This window comes from Sorex araneus, chromosome 2 (genome assembly GCF_027595985.1).
Source record: "Sorex araneus isolate mSorAra2 chromosome 2, mSorAra2.pri, whole genome shotgun sequence".
Taxonomy (NCBI): domain Eukaryota; kingdom Metazoa; phylum Chordata; class Mammalia; order Eulipotyphla; family Soricidae; genus Sorex; species Sorex araneus.
The window spans coordinates 65,309,542-65,332,562 of record NC_073303.1 but is presented as its reverse complement, the minus strand read 5'-3'; the positions used below and the strand labels follow the sequence as shown (position 1 = coordinate 65,332,562).

General features: G+C 37.7%; 1 protein-coding gene across 8 annotated transcripts in view; it reads left to right on the top strand.

The window, feature by feature from the left end:
- Positions 1–23,021, top strand: part of RALYL (RALY RNA binding protein like) — a 722,346-nt gene that overhangs the window by 592,500 nt on the left and 106,825 nt on the right. For 6 of the 8 annotated variants that reach the window (XM_055125634.1, XM_055125632.1, XM_055125635.1 and 3 more), the window contains one exon: positions 5,185–5,217. The exons of the other annotated variants lie outside the window; for them this stretch is intronic. In XM_055125634.1, the coding sequence (XP_054981609.1) occupies positions 5,185–5,217 (33 nt within the window). The remainder of the gene's footprint in view (positions 1–5,184; positions 5,218–23,021) is intronic. 8 annotated transcript variants of the gene reach the window in all.

Here is a 23,021-nt window from a genome sequence, read left to right as displayed (position 1 = left end):
TGTCTTCAGTCACTGCTGAAAGTCTGTCACTGTTGTTCATCGATTTATTCGAGTGGGCACCAATAACGTCTCTATTACACCCAGCCCTGAGATTTTAGCAGCCTTCCCTTACTCATCTTTCCCAATGATTGGAGGCTCTTACAGGGTCAGGGGAATTAGACCTATTGTTACTGTTTTTGGCACATCGAATACACCACAGGTAGCTTGCCAGGCTCTGCCATTCGGGCGGGATACTCTCGGTAGCTTGCCAGGCTCTCTGAGAGGGATGTATACATCTGTTACTGCATTTTGGATATGAATACGCCACCGAGAGCTTGCCAGACTTTCTCAAGTAGATAAGAGACTCTCAGTAGCTTGTCAGGTTCTCTAAGAGGGAGAACTAGGCTATTAGATGTCACACGGCCGTAAACAGTCTAATGATCAGAAACTTTTCCTTTCTGCTCGGCTCATAGACTATTAGAAGCTACCTTCCACTTGGCCAGTGGAGGCCTAACACAGGACAATCAGGAGTTTCTTGTCTAAATAAAGCTACAGGTTTAATATTCTTACAGATATTAATGGTTCTGTGCTAACCTTTTACGTAAGGACTACGTTCTTGAGAATATCATAGTAAAGAAGAAGGATTAGAAGACAGTACTAACCCTAAAGACGAAAGTATCTGGCTTACCTTTACAAAAGGAATATACGGGTTAGACTTCGAAATAATTATATCAGAGAGTGGAGAGATAGAACAGGTGGTCCTCGCCTTGCCTTTCTCTTGGCAGACCCCATTTCAATTCCTGGCACCACATATGCTTCCCGGGGCACTGCTAAGAGTGATCTCTGCACCCAGAGCCAAGAGTAAGGCCTGAGCACTACTGGGTTAGGTCAAAGAAAATTCAATACATAGACACACGCATACATTGTGCAGCTGGAAAAGAAGGGGGAGATGTAGGTTATAATTTCTATATATTATTTAAACATAGCAAAGCAAATGGTATAATTCCTGGAGTAAAATGCTCAGTAAAAGAAGTGATAATATAAAAAATTTGTTGTGAGGCCACATGTTTGTGAAAGACCTTCCAAATATCTTAACATCTTTATGTGATTAGTAAAATTGTCCATAAAGGTGGTGATAAAAACAGCCTTTTTAAGGAATTAATCTATCTTAGTTCAGAGACTGACTTAGTGGTGTAGGGAAGAAATTTGAGTTTTTCTAACTTCTATATCTGGAAAAATATCTTCATAAGTGTAAAAATAAAGGATGCATATTTGAGACTTAGTTTCCACTTCCAATAATATTTTCTTGCCTTAGCACATATTTTTTTAAGATTGTGTACATACAGTTCTTGTTTTAACTACTAAAACTACTGCTATATCACAGAGCAGTCATAAACAATATGTAAGTGAAAAATATGGCTGGATTCCAATAAGACTACTTATGGGCCCTGAAAAATTTATTTTATGTAATTTTTATTTGTCAGAGTACCATTGCATTTAAGTACACCTTTTTAATTGTTTTTAAGTTGTTCTTAGCTTGTGGGTTGAACCTAATCGGGTAAAGACATGAATTTGTCTCTAGACCAGAATTTGCAAATCCCTGGTTTAAAGAACATTGGTCAGACTTCTCATTCTCACATCATTATAAACACTTTGAGTTCTTCCAGAAGTGTTGTATTGGAAACTTGAAAGGATACAATCTATTTTTTTGCAAGTGTTGAATAAAGCGATGAACTCAAGTGGTGAATGAAGAAGACATGAAGGAGATAATTTGCTTGTGAGACTAACTTTATCTGCCACCGAGTTGATGGGGCAACTTAGGGCCCTACATGCTCTGATTTAGCACTTACCTATAATGAGACCTTAAAAAATAGGAAAATCAATCAATAAGGGACTGGAGTGATAGCACAGTGGGTAGGGCTTTTGTCTTGCACGCAGCCAACCTGGTTTAATTCCCAGCATCCCATGGTCCCCTGAGCACTGCCAGGAGTAATTCCTGAGTCCATAAGCCAGGAGTAACCCTTGTGCATCACCAGGTGTGACTCAAAAAGAAAAAAAAAACAATAAGGACTACTTTTAACACATTTTGAACTTAACACTACAGTAATTGCTGATAGAAAGGCAAAAGTGATTGGTCTTGCTTTTATTCCAGTTATTATGATATCCCTAAGGCAAAGTTATAATACAGCGCATAAAGGAATGATATAGGTAGAAGAATTGAAAGAAGCATTCAGATGCCAGTATAGAAGTTGGAGCAACTCTGAGCAAAGAAGTCACATTTTTGAGGCTAGCTGAGCTGCGGTAAGTTACTTTAGAACTAGCCTAGGGGTGAAGTGGAGAGAAATATGAAAGCCACGTGAGAGAGTTTTCTGATGGAGATGGGGGTAGGGCATAATAAGAGAAGAGTGAGGACTGGAGAGGTAGCACAGCAGGCAAGGTGTTTGCCTTGCACAAGTCACATCAGGATTTCGTCCATGGCACCACATATGACTCCTGAGCACTAGCAGAAGTCATCCCTGAGTACAAAACAAGAAATAAATCAAGTCCATATGCCCCTCTCCAAAATAAAAAAAGACAAGTGTATGATATTTTTTTCTTTTGCCATATTATCACTGTACCACTATTTCACTGTCATCCCGTTGCTCATTTATTTGCTCGAGTGGACACCAGTAACGTCTCCATTGTGACACTTGTTACTGTTTTTGGCATATTGAATATGCTACAGGGAGTTTGCCAGGCATTGCCGTGCAGGTGAGATACTCTTGGTAGCTTGCCGGGCTCTCTGAGAGGGATGGAGGAATTGAACCCGGGTCGGCGGCGTGCAAGCAAACACCATACCCACTGTGTTATCGTTCCAACCCACCATGTTATCAATAAACTAAAAAACATACCGTAGAGGGATAGAATATAGACTGTCCAAAACAGGGAATTACGAGGGCTGAGGGTTGCACCTCCCACAAGCATCTCATACACACCAATATCTGGGCAATGTCAAGCTAAAATTGGAGGCAAACAGGGAACAGAAATTATTCATATCCTTTATTTCTCATTTTAGAATATGAAATACAAAAGAGATGTGTATGTTCATGATGTTGGAAGTTTAAGTAAAGAGTTTCCTGTATCCCATTTTACAGAAATTCTGCCCCCTGCACCCCCTCAGTTTCTTCAAAGAAATTTTTTTTGCTCACTTGGCACAAGAAGTGTCTTATAAAGTAGCATATCCAAACATATTTCATGCTTTATCTCCAACTCCTCCCCATATTCTGTTTGCTTAGCTATATAATACGTAAGTAAATAAACATGATGTAATTAAGATTGATGTACAAATAATGTTGGTATCAGAAAAAGGAAAAAGTAACATTTTTTTACTCAACTTTTTCCCTTCTTGCTGCTCCCTATAAGGATAGCTTGAACATTCGCTCCCCTTCAAGCTAGGATTTTAAGAACAGAAGTATATGCAGAAGAAGCCCACACTCATTTGTCCACATGTGCATCAGTTGGTCACATAGTTATAGTCAATATTTTAATGCACACAGAGTGAAATGCAGCCCCAAAAGCCTTCATTGCTTAGATTCATAGAAAAGTTTTAAAAATTGATATTAGCAATATCACCCTCTTCCAGGACCCTGGAAACATTTTAAGATGTTTAAAGCTTTTTAAACATCTAAGCCCAGGATTTAGATAAAATGCTTAAATAATCGATACTTTCTTTAACTTAAACTATTATCATCTTATAAATGACTTTTGCATGACTCCTCTAGGTCACTTTTCTTAGAAGAATTATAAGTGACCGGGTACATCTACCAACTTGTCTCCTGAGTATCCTGAGTATCTGAAGTCAGAGGATATTTTTAAACAGAGCCCTTTCTGGTTTACTTACCTTTTGTAAAGTGTGTTTTATTAATGGTCTATTGCTACAAGTTATAACGAAGATGCTGCCTCAACTGCCACACCTGAATCTTATTTGTATACAACATCCGATGCAGAAACAGGCAACAAGGGAACGGGAGACGGTTGCTGAAAGTAGACTATGGACCAAACATGATGGTCACTTACTACCTGTATTGAAAACCATAAGACCCCAAAGGAGAGAAAGTAAAAGGGAATGTGCCTGTCACAGAGGTCAAGGGAGGGAGGGTACGGTGGTGGGAAGGAAACTGGGAACATTGGTGGTGGAGAATGGGCACTGGTGGAGGGATGGGTACTTGATCATTGTATGACTGAAACATAGTTACAAAAGTATGTAAGTCTGTAACTGTATCTCACAGTGCTTCATTTAAAAATAAATAAATTCAAATGAAAAGGCAACAAAGTAGATGCAACTGCTACATTTCTAAAAGTTTTAAAAATATTTTTACCTCAAAAATGATTTTTAAATATTAAGGCACCATGATTTACATACTTATGCATAGTTGCGTTTCAGATGTACAATGTTCCAGCACCAGTCCACCAATATGGACTTCTTCCCACCAGTGTCCCCACATTCCTTTTCACCCAAACTCTGCCTATGTCACAGGCACATTTTTTGGTTAACTTGTTTATAGTCTGAAGCTCATACTTACAGTATTTTGTTTGATATAAAAGTATGAAAGTTTGGTTGCTGTCATTTGAAACTCATTCTTATGGTATTATTATCTCTGTAGAGGTACATATATGTATCTATCTAAACTACGGAATTCTCCTTTAATATGTTAAGAGGAAGAAAAAAATCCTTGACTTATTAAAGAGACAAGAAGAAGCAGGAGGAATCAAAATGTGATGTACAAGGGGTATTGCTGGCAGTAAATGAAAGCATGCTGCATATCTCTTCATTAAAGGATATTTTCTGGAAATAAATGATTCTGCCAATGTGTAGCTAAATATATCATAATTTTTTCACTACTACAACAACCACTAGCAGACATATTGAAAAATTTATTCAGAGAAAACCAGTGTATGAATCAGGATCAGACTAGCAAAAGTATTTTAATGGATCATTCAAATTTCATGCTCCCCTTCTAATTCTCTCTTTATTGCACTATTGAATTAACCCAGCCAGTTTTTGAATTAGTACAGTTTAGATTTTAAGATATTATTTTTAATTTTACAGTAACGTTAAATCATGCACTCTAAATCAAGAAAGTACAATACTTTTTTATATTCATCTAAGAACAAATTTAAGAGTAATAAATTGTTGAGTAAAGTTTTTCATATTTTTTTTCATAGACTTGAATCAAAGGAGCCTTTCTTGTCAGTTGGGTGAGTATATGTCAAAATATCTTACATCTGAATTCTTCAATTGATTTCTCATTCAAATCAACAAGACATTCCAAGATGAAAATTTTCAAGTCATGTAACTGCATTTTTAAAGTCAAAACATATCACTGGAAAGAAGCATAGTTTCTTCAAAAACATTGCTATGATTTTAAAGCCACTGAACTGAGATATTCCATTTCTGGACTATTTTGTGAGGCCAGAAATTAGACTAATGAGTGCATATAAATTATATAAACATTTTTCTATAAAAACATTAATTATTTACTATCTGCATTTCATCATTGAAGTTCTGCTTAACTAGCTTTAAAGATTCTCTTGGAGATGGGGAGATGACCCAAAGGGACAGAGAGAAGTGAGAGGTCAATCTGGAGTCCAGCATAATACGGATCCCAGAACACTATGCATGCGGATTCTTCCAGCATGGCCAGATCCAAGAAGGAAACTGTTCTGGGTCAAGCACTGAACCATCAGACCTGAACTACCAGGCTGAGAATCCCCACTAGCAGCCCTGAAAGCCCTAGCACCACTTTTATTTCTCCACTACACTCACACCAGCTGCTCCTCTGAACAGGAAGCTAAGAAACTCTGAGGCAGAATAGGTAAAACTAAAATGTGCCTCCTCGAATGGTATCATTCCAGGTAGAACACATATTCTAATAGTCATGTTAGTGACAAGAACACAGGCTTACTAATTGCAGGCATTTAGAACCTAGCTAGGAATCAACGAAGTGTTTTTCTCAGCTGATCTATCTGCTATACTATAATGTTGAAAGGAATTGTGGATATTTAGCCTTATGGTTGTTGTGGAGTATTGGTATAAATGGGAAGAGGCTGGGTCCGGAGAGGTAGCATAGTAGGAAAGATGTTTGCTCTGCATCGTGGCCAATCTGAGTCCCTGCATCCCATATGGTTCTCAGAGCCACCAGAAGTGATTCCCAAGTGCACAGCCAGGAGTAACGCCTGAGCAATGCCGGTGTGCTCTTTTTTATGCCCTCCCCGCCCCCAAAAAAGGTGATGCCTAGCTTAGATGAAATGGTATATTTGATAAGAAAAAGAAATTACATACAGAGTCACTGTCTACATGCTTAATGACCAGGAACATTAAATAAGATTTAGATATTTTTCAATGATCCCACAAATTGTCTTTTGTTAATTTTTTCACGTGACACTTGAATATTTCTTTAACACATTGAACAACATATTTCTCCCCTTTGACTCCTCATAAAAGCATTTCAGAATGCCATTGAATCGTTGGAATCAAAATAATTGTTTGGGATTCTAGGAGAGAAAAATGAAGTCAATGCATTTATTGGAGGACTTCATGAGAAATGAAAGGTCAAGTTGATCTGCTCTAAAAAATCATTAGTGCCTACTTCTTTCCTTCATTGATCATCAGCTCCTATTGTTAAAAATCTCTAGGCCTGGAGAAATCTTTATTTTGAATTCTTATGTATCCTTCCCTGAAGTCAAGAGGGCTGAAATAGCTTCTCCTCATGCTTCACTTAGTACAATTTCTCTGCAGCGTTTTCTGTACTTTGAAATGAAATCCTTTTTTTCTTTTTTTTATTGCATGCCCCTACTTTAAAAGGACAGACCCAAGCAAATGTTTGTTTTAAGTTTATTAGGAGTTTGTCACTCTGTGTTGGAGCCATGTGAAAAAAATTTCCCCCAAAATGAAATACAACTTTTTCAGGAATGTCCATTATTATTTTCCAAGAAGGCTGGACCAGTTGGCATTCCCACCAACAATGAAGGAGTTCCCTTCCTCCCTGCATCGACCCCACCCCAGCACTGGCTGTTCTTGTGATTTTGGATGTGTGTCCATCTCTGCGATGTGAGATGATCTTATTGTTGTTTTGATTTGCATCTCCCTGATGATTAGCAATATGGAGGATTTTTTCATCTGCCTTTTGGCCTTTTGAATTTCTTCTTTGAGGAAGTTTCTGTTCATTTCTTTTTCCCATTTTTTATTGGGTTGGATTTTTTTGTAATGTTCTACCAATATATCTTTGATATTAACTTTCATTTTTCATGAAGTCCTCCAATAAATGCACTGACTGTATATTGACTGTATATCTTTGATATTAACCCCTTATCACATGGGTGTTGGGCAAATAAATTTTCCCATTCCATGGTTCTGTGTTAGTATCTGATCACTGTTTCTTTCGAGGTGCAGAAGCTTCTTAGTTTTTTGTAGTCCCATTTGTTATCTTTCCTTCCATGTGTTTTATATTTAAAGATGCCTTTAACTTCAGTGTCATGAAGCATTTTGCCTTTATTTTCTTCTGTGTATCTTATGGAGTCAGGTCTGATTTGAGGTCTTTAATCCGTTTTGATCTGTCTTTTGTGGTTGGCATTAGATAGAGGTCTGAGTTAATTTTTCACATGCAGTTGTCCAATTTTCCCAGAACCACGTCAAAGGGGATTTCCTTGGTACACTTCATATTTCTTGTTCTCTTATCAAAGATTAAATGATCAAATATTTGAGAGTATGGTCAGTATATTCAATTCTATTCCATTAGTCAGCAGGTCTGTCTTTATTCAAATGCCATGCTGTTTTAAATACTACTGCTTTGTAGTAGAGTTTGAAGTTGGGCAAGGTGATGCCTCCCATCTTCTTCCCAAGGATTTCTAAAACTTAAGCTTCCATTTGACCCAGCAATATTACTCCTGGGAATATATTCAAGAGCTGAAAAACACATAGTAGAAACACCATCTGAACTCATGTTCCTTGTAGCACAATCCACAATAGCTGGAATCTGGAAACAACCTGAGTGTTCAAGAATAGATGACTGAATAAAGAAACTATGGTACATCTACATAATGGAATACTATGCATCTGTTATGAAAATTGGAGGTATGGAATTTGTTTTTAAATTGATGGGCATGGAGAGTATCATGTTGAGTGAAATGAATCAGAAATAATTACTGCAGTCATTTTTTGGCTATAAAAAATAGTATGAGACTAATATGCTAGGCCAGGGAAAACAGGGGCCAGGATTGGTCAATGATTGGAAGTTACCACGAGTGTGTTGAGATGGAGGGCAGTTAGGATAGAGAACGACCAGTATGAAAATAATTATTAGAAATGATATTGCTGAAAAAAAAACAAGTGTTGAAAGTAGGTGAAGGCATATACATGATAACCTTTCAGTATCTGTATTGTAAACTATCATGCCCAAGTGGGGAATGGGGAGAGAGAGAGAGAAAGAGAGAGAGAGAGAGAGAGAGAAAGAGAGAGAGAGGAAGAGGAAGAGGGAAAGAGAGAGGGGAGAGGAAATAATGGGTGGGGAAGGAAAGAGGGAGGGGAAGAGGGAGAGAAGAAAAGTCCTTGCAATAGTGTTGGGAGATGTGGAGGGAATAGGAAGGACTGAGGACATTAGTGGTGGAAAATATACACTGATGAAGGGATGGGTTTTGGAACATTATATGACTGAAATCCAATCAGGAACAATGCTGTAACTGTTACCTCACTATGATTCAATTAAAAATAAAATTAGAATCGATACCCATTTATTATTAAACAGTCCTTTCAATAAAATTTAAAAGTAATGAAATACAACTAAGCTAGTATTCAGATGGTTAAGCTGGCAAAAACAGAAAGAAGATATTGCTGACCCTGTGGTAGGTCTTTAAAGTGGAGTGAGCGGCTGGAGAGAGAGGATAGTGGTTAACATTCTTGCCTGCACATGGTCTACCTGGGTTCGATCCCTGATATCCCATATGGTCCTCTGAACCCATCAAGAGTATTTCCTGAATGTAGAGCCAGAAGTAACCCCTGAACACCATTGAGTATGTTTCCCTTCCCTGTGGGAAAGAAGACGCTGTCCTGAGTTCGATCCCTGGCATCACATATGGTCCTCTGAATGCTGGAGTGTTGAGTTAACATTAGGTCAGGCAGTCGGTGTTGCAGAGACAAGACAAGCGAGAGGAAAGATAAAGCACAGAGGACCGAGGCTCTCTGGGCTCTGTGGTGTAGAGCAGCCTTTGCAGTCTCCTGTTATTTGCTTTTTTCTCCTATACATCAATAATGGGCTACAGCAAGGAGAATCATTGACAAGGGGACAAGAGGTTACAAGATAAGCATACATTATCAGGACATCAAAGTGCACATTGTGTTGCCAGCCTCCTATGTGCAATCTCTGGGGAGGAATGTATGGCCAGACACATAGGCTCCAGAGCCATGACTCCCACATACCTGAGGTATGTGGTGAGCAGCAGAATGCCCGCTTGTAAAGATTGAGCTATTACCTGAGGTCTGTGAGAAGGGGAGATCGTTTCTTTGTAATGTCAAGGATAATGTATAGTCAGGATGGCGAAAGGGGGCCTGTTGCTTTTTTCCAGGTCAATCAGACTCACAACCCTTAGCTCTTCATTCAAAGTGGGGTCCTAGTTCTGCTTCCTGCTTGGAGGGCAGTGTCGAAGAACTCCTAATGGTCTGGCTAAGCACCAACAGCCAGGAATGAAATCTGATGACCCAGCTAGGAGTTAGCCTTGAGCATTGCTGCTGTGTGCCCCCGTCCACAAACCAAACCAAAACAAAACAAAACAAAAACCCAAAAAGTAAAGTGGAATAAAATATGCAAATGGTTCTCCTGGCTGTACAAACTGATGCAATTTAATTTTTTTATTCCCTTCTAGGACAAGAATTATAAATCAGACTTCCAATAGTATGCCTGAATTGGTCTCCTGACCCCATTTATCCAGAGGATAGGGACAGAGTAAACACAGATGAGACCAGCAGCAGCAGATTTGTCAGAAAGAAATTTATTTAAATGTGTGAATTTTAAGTCACAGTCACCTGTTACATGAGATATGATCTATGGTATCAACTGGCAGTGAGTATGTAGTTTTGAGGTCCTGATTAATTGACTTATGTTAATTTTAATTCTATATTCAGAATTTATGAATTATATTAATAATTAAATCAGTGATAAATATTGCACACTTAAGTTCATTATCTGCCATTTAGTAAACCATTTATAAACATGCACTTTTCAAAGGATTTTCACCCCCTATGCTCTGGCACAAATAACTACTAGTTTAGTTGGTTACATTTCCAAGCTTCAGCTTCTTAAATACAAAATAAAAAACTGAATATGATAATTTAGAGCAACCATTTTGCACTGTCTTGGCACATAAATGTTAGCTTCTATTGAAGTTCTAGAAGATAGAGTCATATGCAATGCTTTAAAAAAAAATCAAAGTATGCTGAAATAGAGCAGAGAATAAAACTATTTTGAAAGATTTGTAAATTATAAATTTTTTCAGAGGAAGAATATTAAAATTATTAATAGAAAACTCTATCAAGCACAACAACTACAAATTTTGTTTCATATTTTAATCATGAACATAAATATTTTCATTTGTATGTTTTTTTTTTTTTTGCTTTTTGTATCACACCTGGCGATGCACAGGGGTTACTCCTGGCTCTGCACTCAGGAATTACTCCTGGTGGTGCTCAGGGGACCATATGGGATGCTGGGAATTGAACCCGGGTCGACCGCATGCAAGGCAAATGCCCTACCCGCTGTGCTATTGCTCCAGCCCCTCATTATAAATTAGGACACAAAATTCTTCCTTTGATATGCATACTACAGTGATTATAAGATACAAATTTAAAATATCATAGCACCAACTCAAATGAATATGACAATGATAAATATTTATCAAAAAAAATTTTAACACAAGGAAGTATTTACTTATAGAGAAAGATCAGGAAAGAGAGAAAAAATGTTGGGCAAAATCTCAGATCACTTCTCCAGCAATATTGCATAGGATAACTTCTTTCATACAAATTTGTAAATGTTAAAGATACCATTACAAAATATATAATACATATTTAAAATTAAGAAGTAAAATTTAGCTTTTAGTTAAGTATAAATATATTCCATAATCTAATTATGTTTTTTTCAAGGACAAAAGAGTCAGTAATTTCAACACTATATTTCAAATACCATCCAGATCTGGAAATCGCTATTACACCAAGCTGGCAACCTCCTTCATCTTTCCTTGTATGTAAACACAGATTGTTCTTATAGGCATACATGTTCTATGAAATATTTTTTTAATCTTTTAACTGTTACTCACATCCAGCATTTTCTTCATTTGGATGCGTACTGTAGAGACTGCCGCATTGATAAAGAACTGCTCTGAGGGATGGAGAGATAGTTCAGTGGGGAAGGCATTTGCCTTGCATGCAGCCAACCCAGGTCCACCCCCACTACCTCATATGGTCCCCAGAGTACTGCCAGGAGTATCTCCTGAGTGCAAAGCCAAGAGTAAGCCCTGAGCACCACTGGGTATATCCTCTGTACCCCACTCCCCCCCCCAAAAAAAAAAACAGAACTACCTGAGATATCACCAATCTTAAACCAAATATTTTTTTAATTCTTTTATTGATTCACCATGTGGAAAGTTACAAAGCTTTCAAGTTTAAGTCTCAGTTATGCAATGCTCAAACACCCATCCCTTCACCAGTGCACATATTCCACCACCAAGAATCACGATATACCTCCCCCCTTCCCCCCACCTCCCCAGCCCCCCTCCCCGCATGTGTAACTGGTAAATTTCACTTTACTTTCACTTTACTTTGATTACATCCAATATTTCAACAAAAATATTCACTATTATTGATTTGGAGTTTCTCCCCCCTAAAGTCGATCTGCTGAAAAGAAAGCATTTGGTAATTTGTTTTCCATTGCTGAAAATGAAGAGATATGAGGTCAGGAGGCCGCACTAGCAGCAGCATAGTTTTGGATTTCTGTATTTTAGTAACTAAGTCCAGAGAAACGTCTGCCAGGAATCACTACATTGTAAGCTTGTACCTCTCAGCTACTTCATATTCCACATATGAGTGCGATCTTTCTATGTCTGTCTCTTTCTTTCTGACTCATTTCACTCAGCATGATACTTTCCATGTTGATCCACTTATATGCAAATTTCATGACTTCATGTTTTCTGACAGCTACGTAGTATTCCATTGTGTAAATATACCAGAGTTTCTTTAGCCAATCATCTGTTTTCGGGCACTCTGGTTTTTTCCATATTGTGGCTATTGTAAACAGAGTGGCAATGAACATGGAAATGCAGATGTCATCTCTACTATACCTTTTTGCCTCTCCGGGATATATTCCCAGGAGTGGTATTGCTGGTCTTAAACCAAATATTACAGAACCAAAAACTGTGTCCTGATCAGCCCCTTGGTGCAAAGGAAGCAAAAGATCTTTGCTCTGATGTCATACAGACACAATCTGAGGTCCTAGATTTATGGGTGGTGTGTACTCAAATTTGAGGTCCAGAGAGATAGTATCTGGGTTAAGACACTTTCTTTACATGGCATCAACCCAGTTATCCCCTAGCACCACATATGGTTTCTGAGGAAATACCAGGTCTGACCCCTGAGCACAAGGACAAGGAGTAATGTGTGAACCATGTGTGACAAAAAAAATTATTAAAAAATTGTCAAATATTTAGCAAATGTGTTCATCATTAATAAATTATTCCCAGTGATATAATATTTAAATTTATTATAAATATACACTATAAAGCCTGTTTTATTTAGAAATAATGTGTTTTATTTAGAAATTTATTTAGGAATACATTTAAAAATCAAAATTCTTTCCATCTCACTCATGTAGATGTAAAAAACTTCTGTGAAGCACCAGCATGTCTAGCTTTTGTGTTCAACAGAAGCTAAAGGGAGGATACTCTACACATTCCTGAATCATTATGTTTTGTAGCAATTTAGAAAACTCTCTGGCGAACTCCTCCTTTTATGTGGTATCACATGCATTCTGGATAAGCTGAGAAAATAGGCATCGGTTTACATTTACATACGTGAACAAGAATGAGTGATCAGCTCAATTAAGGTTCTAAGATACGAATCTTAGTTTAAAACCAGTCTTGCCTTGAAAAGCGTGTTACAAATTTTAATGAAAAATACAAATGGGGGGAGACAAAGCTGCTGTTTACTTGTCGCTTGAAGTCCACAGTATAAAAGAACATGCAAAGACAATGCATCGTTTCTCGTCAAGTACTGCTAACACTTGGCAGACAGAGCCACTTCAAAAATAAACTCAAGACACTAAATGAAAATTTCTATGTGACTGATTTCTTCCTTCTTTTTTCAGCATGGTAATGACCTAGTTAAGAAGAAGACTTCTTATAAGAATCTTTTGTATATTAGAATGGAAATTCTGATCCATACTAGTTTTTCAGTTGATGAATTTTTGCATGAGTAGTTTTATTGTGGGGTGATTATTTATAGCATTGGTGGAAACTTTTTGCAGAACTTTTTTCACTGTAGTAGAATAATTGAAGCAACTGCGAATAATTTAAAAATAATACTGGTATATCTCAGAATGTAGAACATCATCTCACTGAAAAACATTCAAAGACATATCAAGGAAAAAAAGTACCCTGATTACTAACTATATTTTCACTATCAAGGCACTGTATCCACAAGTGAGCTAATCATGACCCAACTAACTCTGGATGGGCACATGCTCTCCTTGGGGTCGGACCTGGCTGTTCTCAGGAATTATTCCTGGCTCGAAGTTCAAGATCACTCCTGGTGGTTCTCACTGGACCATATGCGGTGTAGAGGTAGAAGCTGCATCAGCCTCATACCAAGCAAACACCTTCACTACTGTACCTTTTAATCCCTAAAGGTAGCTTTTATTGTTGTGATCACATAAATGTGGTTGTGAGGGTTGATGGATATGTTAATAATATCAATGCAATCATTGCATAATTTATACATACATATAAACTTCTTGTAGCACTGTCGTCTCGTTGTTTATCTATTTGCTCGAGCGGGCACCAGTAAAGTCTCCATATCGAAGACTTTACTGGTCTTGTTGTTACTGTTTTTGGCATATCGAATACGCCACGGATAGCTTGCCAGGCTCTGCCATGTAGGCAGGATATTCTCGGTAGCTTGCTGGGCTCTCTGAGAGGGACGGAGGAATCAAACCCGGGTCAGCCGTGTGCAAGGCAAATGCCCTACCTGCTGTGCTATTGCTCCAGTCCTTGTGTACTTGGAAATACATACAATTTTTATTTGTCAAAAAAATAAGATTTCTCAAAGGAAAACATAATGGAAAGGAAATACGTGATAAAAATATCTTTAAGACTATCAAAATCAGTGAATGTGAAGCAAGATCCCGGAGGTTTCTCAGTTGAACTCTGTGTGATTGTGAAGAGAAGTATCAAAACTGGAGAAAGAATAAGAAGCTATCCCTAAGCTTAACACAACAGTCTTCTAACTTCACAGGATCGCTAATAGCCTGTTTGATTCCTGTCCTTTGATGGCAGGGTTTCAATTTCCTCTAGGTCTCCAGGGGAAAGGGATAAAGGGATAAAACCAATTTTCGTCTTCTAATCTATTGTTTTAATTTTATTATTCTAAGACAATGCTACCACAAAAATAATGATTCCTGTAGGAATTGCACTTGTTTCACTTTTTTCACGACCCTCCAGGCTAATTCTCGGAAGAGTATACAAACTTTTTACAGCGCTATTTTTATCATCTAAAGCAGTTGTGTTTTCAGGCCTAATGCTACAACTGTAATTTTAATTTATCAACCTGCCACTGAGTGAAGTGCTGTAAAAATATTTGAAGGCTTAAACCCATCCTTTATTTCTGCACCTTCGCCGATGACACCCTTCTGCACTTGTCAAAACCATTTAAACCGCACTCTGATGACATGTACAAGATCACCAATAAATTAGATAATCAATCATGTATGTCGGCATGTTGACAATGGTGTCTTGAACTCAGGGGTACTAGGAATGCATTTCTTAAGATGCAAGATCGTTACTCTTTAATAGCAAAATACAGATGAGTCATCAAAAATGCTCTTCTTCAGTCTTCAAACTTAAAAAATATCTTAGGAAACAGGCACTGATTGTGACTGAAAGAACTTTTATTTCTTCAAGTGAAATGTTTTCCTCAGGGAAATGGAAGTAATTGCAGATTAGAGCAGGCTGGAATACAGTGTTACTTGGAGAGAAGAAAATACATAGGATCATTAGATTTATTTAACTTTTTCTTATAAAGAAAGCAGTGGTGCAAGACTTTTAGTTGATGATATTTCAAGAGTGTTATCAGCACTTCCATTTTTATGCAATTCACATAAAAAAGTGTCACATTAAGCCAAACATAAAGTCACAACTTATATCAATTTTACTTTGATATAAGTATCATTATATATCATTATATATATCACAGGCAACCTAACTCTACCCCAAATTTGGATTAAATATTTACTTAGAATAAATTAAGGCATTTCATAATAATCCTACCATTTGACATATATTAAGAAAGAGATAAAATATGTATCCAATTATAAAATACACTTTACTCAATAATAAACCTTATATTCTATCACTGTATCACTGTCATCCTATTTGTTCATTGATTTACTAGAGCAGGTGCCAGTAACGTCTCCATTCATCCCAGCCCTGAGATTCTAGCAGCCCCTCCTTACTCATCTTTCCCAACAATTGGAGACTTTTTTCAGGGTCAGGGGAATGAGATCTGTTATTACTGTTTTTGGCATATTGAATATGCCATGGGGAGCTTGCCAGGCTCTGCAGTGTGGGCGGGATACTCTGGGTAGCTTGCCAGGCTTTCTGAGAGGCATATATATTTATTTCCTGTAAAAAGTCTACTGGGGGCAGCCAGGGAAGAGCCACGGCGGCTCTCCCCATCAGCACTCGGGTTCGGGTGGTGGAGGGAAGAGGAAATGACAGCCTAGCCAGTTTATTGATCAGTTGCCGTTTATTCCATTCTCCCCACGCACCTGTTCCAGTCTCTCTGAGCCCCCCATTCTAGTCTCACACTGCCCCTCATTCCCGGCTCCTCCTGTCTCTCCTGCTCATCTCTCTGCACTCCATCTCGTAGCCTGGGCTCTCTCTCCCCTCTCTGGATTATGACTCTGACCGCTTCTTCCCTGAAGACTCCCTCACTCTCTCTTCCAACTTTCTCACCTCTCTCTCCCCCAGCACTCTTTCTTCCTAGCCCCTCATTCCTCAATCCCAGCTCTCTGGATTCTCCTTCTTTTTTACTAGTCTCTCCACCCTTATTTGTCTCTCTCCATCTTGCCCTCTGGGCCCACACTACACATAGTCTGGTAGCAAAATCAACATAAGAATGCCCTTCCTGAGGGCCTTCCAGGTTTATGGAAATACCACCTAGAGGTATTCAAAGCCCTTCCTGACTGCCTGTAGGCAAAATACCTCTTAAGGTGTTTTTCTCCTTTCCTCAGTCCAAAAACTCAATCAACATCTCAATACTATTTACTTTTTGTATGGACACAGTAAGAGATACATTGAGGCTTGCAGGGCATCTCTCCTAGGAACATCATGCCACAGACTCAGACTACAGTGCTCAGGCCAGATTAATCATTCCTAACCCTAGCAGGGTCTGAATCTAGTTACTACTTTTTGGATCACGACAGCACTTGTCCATGACCAAACTCTTAACTTATAGTTAAGAGTTAGGTACTTTGGCCAGGCCCATCTCAATGCCAGGGTAGCACATAGCTCACCGTTTGCCCTTGGTCCACCCTGCGTTTGGGGGTGCTAGGAAGTAGGGACAGTTGAGGCTTAGGTGGAGAGAACAGATGCCCAGGAGGAAAATGTCATGTAGAGTCATATGACTCCCAGGTTACAAAAGCATAGCATTTGCTACTGTCTTCCTGTGCCCATACAAAAGGACATGGCTCTGAATAAATTATGGCAAGGACTCAAGGAGAAGAGAAAAACAATATTTACAAGTTAACAGAGCACAAAGAAAGAGGTTACAAATAAACATAGAGGAATGGGAGCACTGTGATGGGAGTAACCCAAATAAATCTAAGCTAACTCTGGTAATGTTATCCTACAATTTCTCTCTATGAAGATGTGTCATGTGGCCACTTTGTGGTCGCATGGTTCAGGAATATCTTCACTCATGTGTGAGGCTTGGCCCAAACATGTGGAAAGTGGCCTGGAGCATGGTGGAGGTTGGGTCGTGGAGGTTGGCTGCCCGAGCTGGGTCCCTTGGGACAAGGAAGGCTCTCACCCGCCCCACTCTGGGGTGCCCTGAGTGGCAACAGCCTGGCGTGGAGTCCGGTGGCATGGTTATAGGGCCCTCATTTTGTGCTCCCTTCCGAGAGAAGCAGCCATGAGTTCTGGACGATGGCTGATGACGAGATTATCTAGCACTTGCAGGAGGTGGCTTATGGGCATGACCCCTGGGTCTCCGGAGACTGGGGGAAGCAGGCAGAGGATCTCAGCTCCTGGGTCCCGTTGAGCCCAGAGTCCAAGATCACAAAGTTCCGCATTACCTGGGTTCCATGGGACTTTACTCATGTGTGAGGCTCGGCCCGAGTGTGTGAGAAGAGGCCAGGAGCGTGGTGGTGGTTGGGTATGGAGGTCAGCTGCCTGGGGTCCTATAGCTATGTTTCATTAAGATAAAACATCTATGAAATTTTGCTTAAAGAACATTGATGAAATAATTAAAACTATAATATTTTAAACTCTTGGACATAACAATCTTTGCCATTTAATTAGTTTGAAAAAGACAAGTGTGACGTATACTTTAAATTTGTGAAGGATAAGATTATTTTCTATAACACATTTCTAAATCAGCCAGGCTAATTTCAAGACATCGGGTATCACACAAAATTAATAAATAATCCTAGCATGCACAAATCAAATTTCACTCATGAGTAAAATTAATGATAAGTGTTGTGATGTAAATGTAAAACAATAAAATGTAAAACAATGAAAGTTTTGACAGGTATGTTAATTTATACCATACTTTCCTTATGGACTGGCCCATAGAAACAAGAGTTTTTAGAATGCCAACCCATATAGAAAGGGGCAAACATACAGTTTGGTGAACTAAGCACATATATAGGTAAAAATAAAACAAAACCATAGCTCATTTCAATTAGATGCTGTATACAGAAATATTGCAAGAAAGCCATTGCTGAGATTTGAAATTTACAATATATAATCTTATATATATATATTAAGTTGAGAAAATATTACTTTCCAACACAGCATGTTGTAGGGGTACAATTTAATATCTTTTTTGGATAAATGTCAAGACACCAGACATACCACCACAGTTACCTCTTCTCCTATTTGATCCCCTCCCCCACTGTTACCCTCAATTCTGTGATCAGAGTTTGTTCCAAGGGTTTGTTTCTGACTGTATCTGTTCTCAGACATTGCTTCTCTAAACATATAGAAGAATGAGATCACCTGATGTTTGCCTTTATCTTTATGATTTGTTTGGTTCAGTATAACTCCCTCCAGTTTCATCCATTTTCTTGTGAAAAGAAAGATTTTTGTCACTTATTAAAACTGAGTAATATTCTACTGTGCATATTTACCGCCTTTTCTTTATCCACAGTCCTTTGGAAACTGAATTCCTTCTTGACTTTTTAAAGTAGTGCTCCCATAAGCATGTGTGCAAATATCCCTTAGCATTTTTTCTCATATGCCTGTGTCATTTGTATATCTCTGGTAAATGTAAGCTCCTTTCTCTTTCTCTGATGAAGTTGTTTTTCACTGTTGTTGTTGAGTTTAGTGAATCTTTTATATACACGAGCCTCTAGTCATATGTATGGTATCCAAATATTTTGCCCATTTAATAGAATGGTTTTTGTTCTAATCATAGTCTCATTATGCAGGAAATTTTCATAGAGTTTCATTTTCTCTTGTGTGTATTCCCCCTGCCATTGGAGTGAAATCCTTACATATATCACAGGAGTTAGTAGCATGTAATGTTTTGACAATGTTTCTTTCAATGTATTTTATGGTTTAAAGGTCTAACATCAAGTCTTCCATACATTTCATGTTAATTTTGGTGCACGGTAGAGATTATCAAAAAGTTCATTCATTTGCAACTGGCTATCCTATTATCACAACACTATTTGTTGTAGAGGTTTCTATTTCTGCATTTCATGATCTTGGCTCCTTTGCCAAAAATGAACTGTTCATATCATATATGAGGGGACTGAAATTTGAGCTCGTCACTTTGATGACACAACAAAAGGTATTAAGAGGGGTGAAAAATGGAAAGAACATGATGCACAGTGGTGGAGAGGTGTTACCACATTGTGAGATATGACTATATCTTTAAGATACAGTTATTTCCTTTAAAATATAGTTATTTCCACTCTTGTAAGCCAGTGCCTTAACATGAAATAATATCGTTTAAAAAGAGTAATAATTTTAGGCACACAATTTCATTCCGTTGATCTTTTTGCCTACTTTGATTTCAACATCACTATTTTGATAACTGTATCTTTTTATAGCTTTTTAATTCAGCTTTTAAAATATTCTCTTTTTTGTTTTATTATTACTTTAGCTAGTTGGTATATTTTGAGGTTTCTTACATATTTAATTAATATTATTATAGTTCCTTGTATAATGTCACTGGGATTTTGATAAGAATTCCACTGAATTGATACAATGCTAAGCTAAAGTGATCATTTTAACAATGTAAATTTGTCCAAGCTAAAAGTCTTTCCAAGGTCAGGAATGATAGCACAGTGGGTAGGGCGTTTGCCTTGCACAAGGCCTACCCATTTTCAATTCCCAGCATCCCATATGGTCCCCTGAGCACTGCCAGGAGTAATTCCTGAGTAACCAGAGCTAGGAGTAACCCATGAGTATCACTGGGTGTGACTCCAAAATAAAAAATAAAATAAAATAATAAATAAAAATCTTTCCAGATATTTGTGTCTTATATTTCTTTTAACAGTGATTTTCTGTGTATGTCTGGGAATATATATCTTTCATATACATTATTAACTTTAAATTTATGTGCTTAACTATTTTTGACCTATTGTAAATGGAATAATTTTGTATTTTCTTTCTCTTTTACCTCATTACATACTTATATAGTATAAATGCAAAATTTTTTCATATTGACTTTGTACTTTGTTACCTTACTGCATTAGTTTAATGATTTTAATAGTTTTAATTGAGGTGTTAGATTTTCCATGCATTTTATTATATCATCCACAATAAAAAATAGCTTTACTTCTTTTCTATAGGAATTTCTCATATATATTTTTTCTTGTTTATTTTTTGTGGATAGAGCTTCAATTTTTGTATAATAGTGGTGAGCATAATAAACCTTGTCTCATGTCTGATTTAGTGAAAAATCATTAATTTTCACCATTATGAAGTTAGAGGTGAATTTGTCATATATACAATTTAAAATTGATAAATCTTGATAAATCTGTTATTAAGCGAACTAATCAAAAAGAAGAAAATCATAAATAGGATTGAAATAAAATGGAGGTGCTAGAACAAATTGCATAGAAATATAAAGCATCATAAGAAACATCTGAAAACACTCTATGCCACAAAGTAAAAGCCTAAAATAAATAATAAAATATTGGAAATATTACAACTTCACAAGACCAAATTAGTAAGAAATAGAAAACGTCAACAAGCAAGTAATACAATTGCAGCAAGAAAATTAGACAGCAATCAAAATTCTTCTAAATAAAATACTAGTAACATATAGTTTCACTGGTGAGTTCTATCAAACAATTAAGATGCTTAATTACTTCCCCAGTTCTTGCAAAATTAAAAAGAAAACTTCTTAGAGGAAAAAAAGAAATGGTCTAGTAGTAACATAAGGATAGTTATTGAAGGTCTTGAGAATTTTAGTTTGGTGCAGTAGCTAGACCAAAAAAAAAAAAAATCTGTGAAAACTAGTGTAGTCATGTTAACTATAATAATAAATTTAAAATAATGGTAATAATTATGAAAAAAATGAGACCAGTTGATCACATAATTATTTTGTGATTCAGAAGATAAGCTAATTAGCTGAGAGCAAAAAAGAAAAGGAAATGAAAAATCTTCTGAGGTACCAATACCCTGATACTAGAAATAGACTGAGACATCACACAATCACTGTATCACTGTCATTCCGTTTCTCATCCATTTGCTTGAGCAGGCACCAGTAATGTCTCCATAGTGAGACTTGTTATTGTTTTTGGCATGCAATACGTCATGGGTAGCCTGCTGTAAAATATACAAAGATGCGTGTGATGTGTGTTGTGTTGTTCTCAGGCTCCCAGGGAGGTTCTCTCTCTCTCTCTCTCTCTCTCCCTCTCTCCCTCTCTCTCTCCCTCTCTCCCTCTCTCTCTCTCCCTCTCTCCCTCTCTCTCTCCCTCTCTCCCCCTCTCTCTCCCCCTCTCTCTCTCCCTCTCTCCCTCTCTCCCTCTCTCTCTCCCTCTCTCTCTCCCTCTCTCTCTCTCTCTCTCTCTCTCTCTCTCTCTCTCTCTCTCTCTCTCTCCACTCATGTTCACATGTTCAGTGATCTCAAGCTGTTGTGTATGGACCGGATAGGGATGGCTTCTCCTTGTGCTCTGCTTCTATGTGTGCCACTGTGCTCTCCTGTGTCTGTCTCTCTCTATCTCTGTCTCTGACTCTATAGTCTCTTCTCTGGTCTCTTCCGACTTCTCTCTATTTCTGCTTCTGTGTCTTCTCTCCTGCTTCTGTGTCTTCTCCTGTGTCTTCTGTCTTGCCTCTGAGTTTTCTCTCTGCTTCTGTCTCTTCTCTTTGCTCCTATCTTACCTCTGCCCTTCCATCTTACCTCTGCCCCTTCTCCCCTTACAGTCTTAGTTTATATAGCAATTATATAGGGTGGTGACACAAAGGTGGGTTGAACATTAATAAATCAACAAGGAGGGGTAAGACCATTTCTCTAGGAGATTAACAAAATCTCATCTAAGGAGATTACTCCAGATTACTAAGAGTTCTACTCAAGGGTGGGATCCAAACAAGGGTGTGTTGCTTTCTTCCTTCCTCAGCTAGTAATCCACTTAAATAGTTATAGTAAATTTACTTCTAATATGTCTTTTTTCCTGTGTTTTCCTGTGTCCATACAGAAAGGACATTGCTTTAAGGTAAACTAAGTTCCCTGTGGCAAGACTAAATGGACAAACCCAATGTTATCCTACAGCCTGCCAGGCTCTTCTGTGCAGGCAAGATAATCTGGGTAGTTTGCAGGGCTCTCCAAGAGGGACAGAGGAATTGAACCCGCGTTAGCCACTTGCAAGGCAAACGCCCTACCCGCTGTGCTATCACTTCAGCCCCATCACACAATAACACACACACAAAAGCAAGCAAATAAGAATTAGCCTGCAAGCCCATATTCTTAATGAAGATAGATACAAAGATCAGTAGCAAAATCTTAGCAAACCAAGTTCAACAATACGCTAAAAGTATCACACATCATCACCAAGTGGAATCCATTCCAGGCCTAAAATAAGGTTTCAACACACAAAGGCCAATTATTGCAATATCTGACTTTTTATTATTAAAAAAAGGAAAGATAAAAGTCACATGATCCCATTAATAGGTGAAGAGAAGAATTTTGATAAAATTTTCATGCATTTTCAAGATATCTGTCCTGAAAACAATCACTCACTATAAGTAATTATGCAAAATGAAATGCTTTAATTTCATTCATTTGAAATCAGTCCACCTTGAAGCAAGGTAATTGAGCTTACTTAAAGATAATTATTTCTCCTGTTTTTAAAACCTAAGAAAACATACCTAAAAACTAATTTCCAGCTGAATCATACTTGATTATTTAAACATTTTCCTGACAGTAAAAGTAGTATCTTCTTAGAGGGTTCACTATTTTGACTAGTCCTTATTTTCTGTTCTTAAATGAATCTTTGCTAATTCTCTTACAGAGAAAATCAATAATCTTTTAAGACCGAAAACTTTAGACAAAAATATGATGTAATTGTACA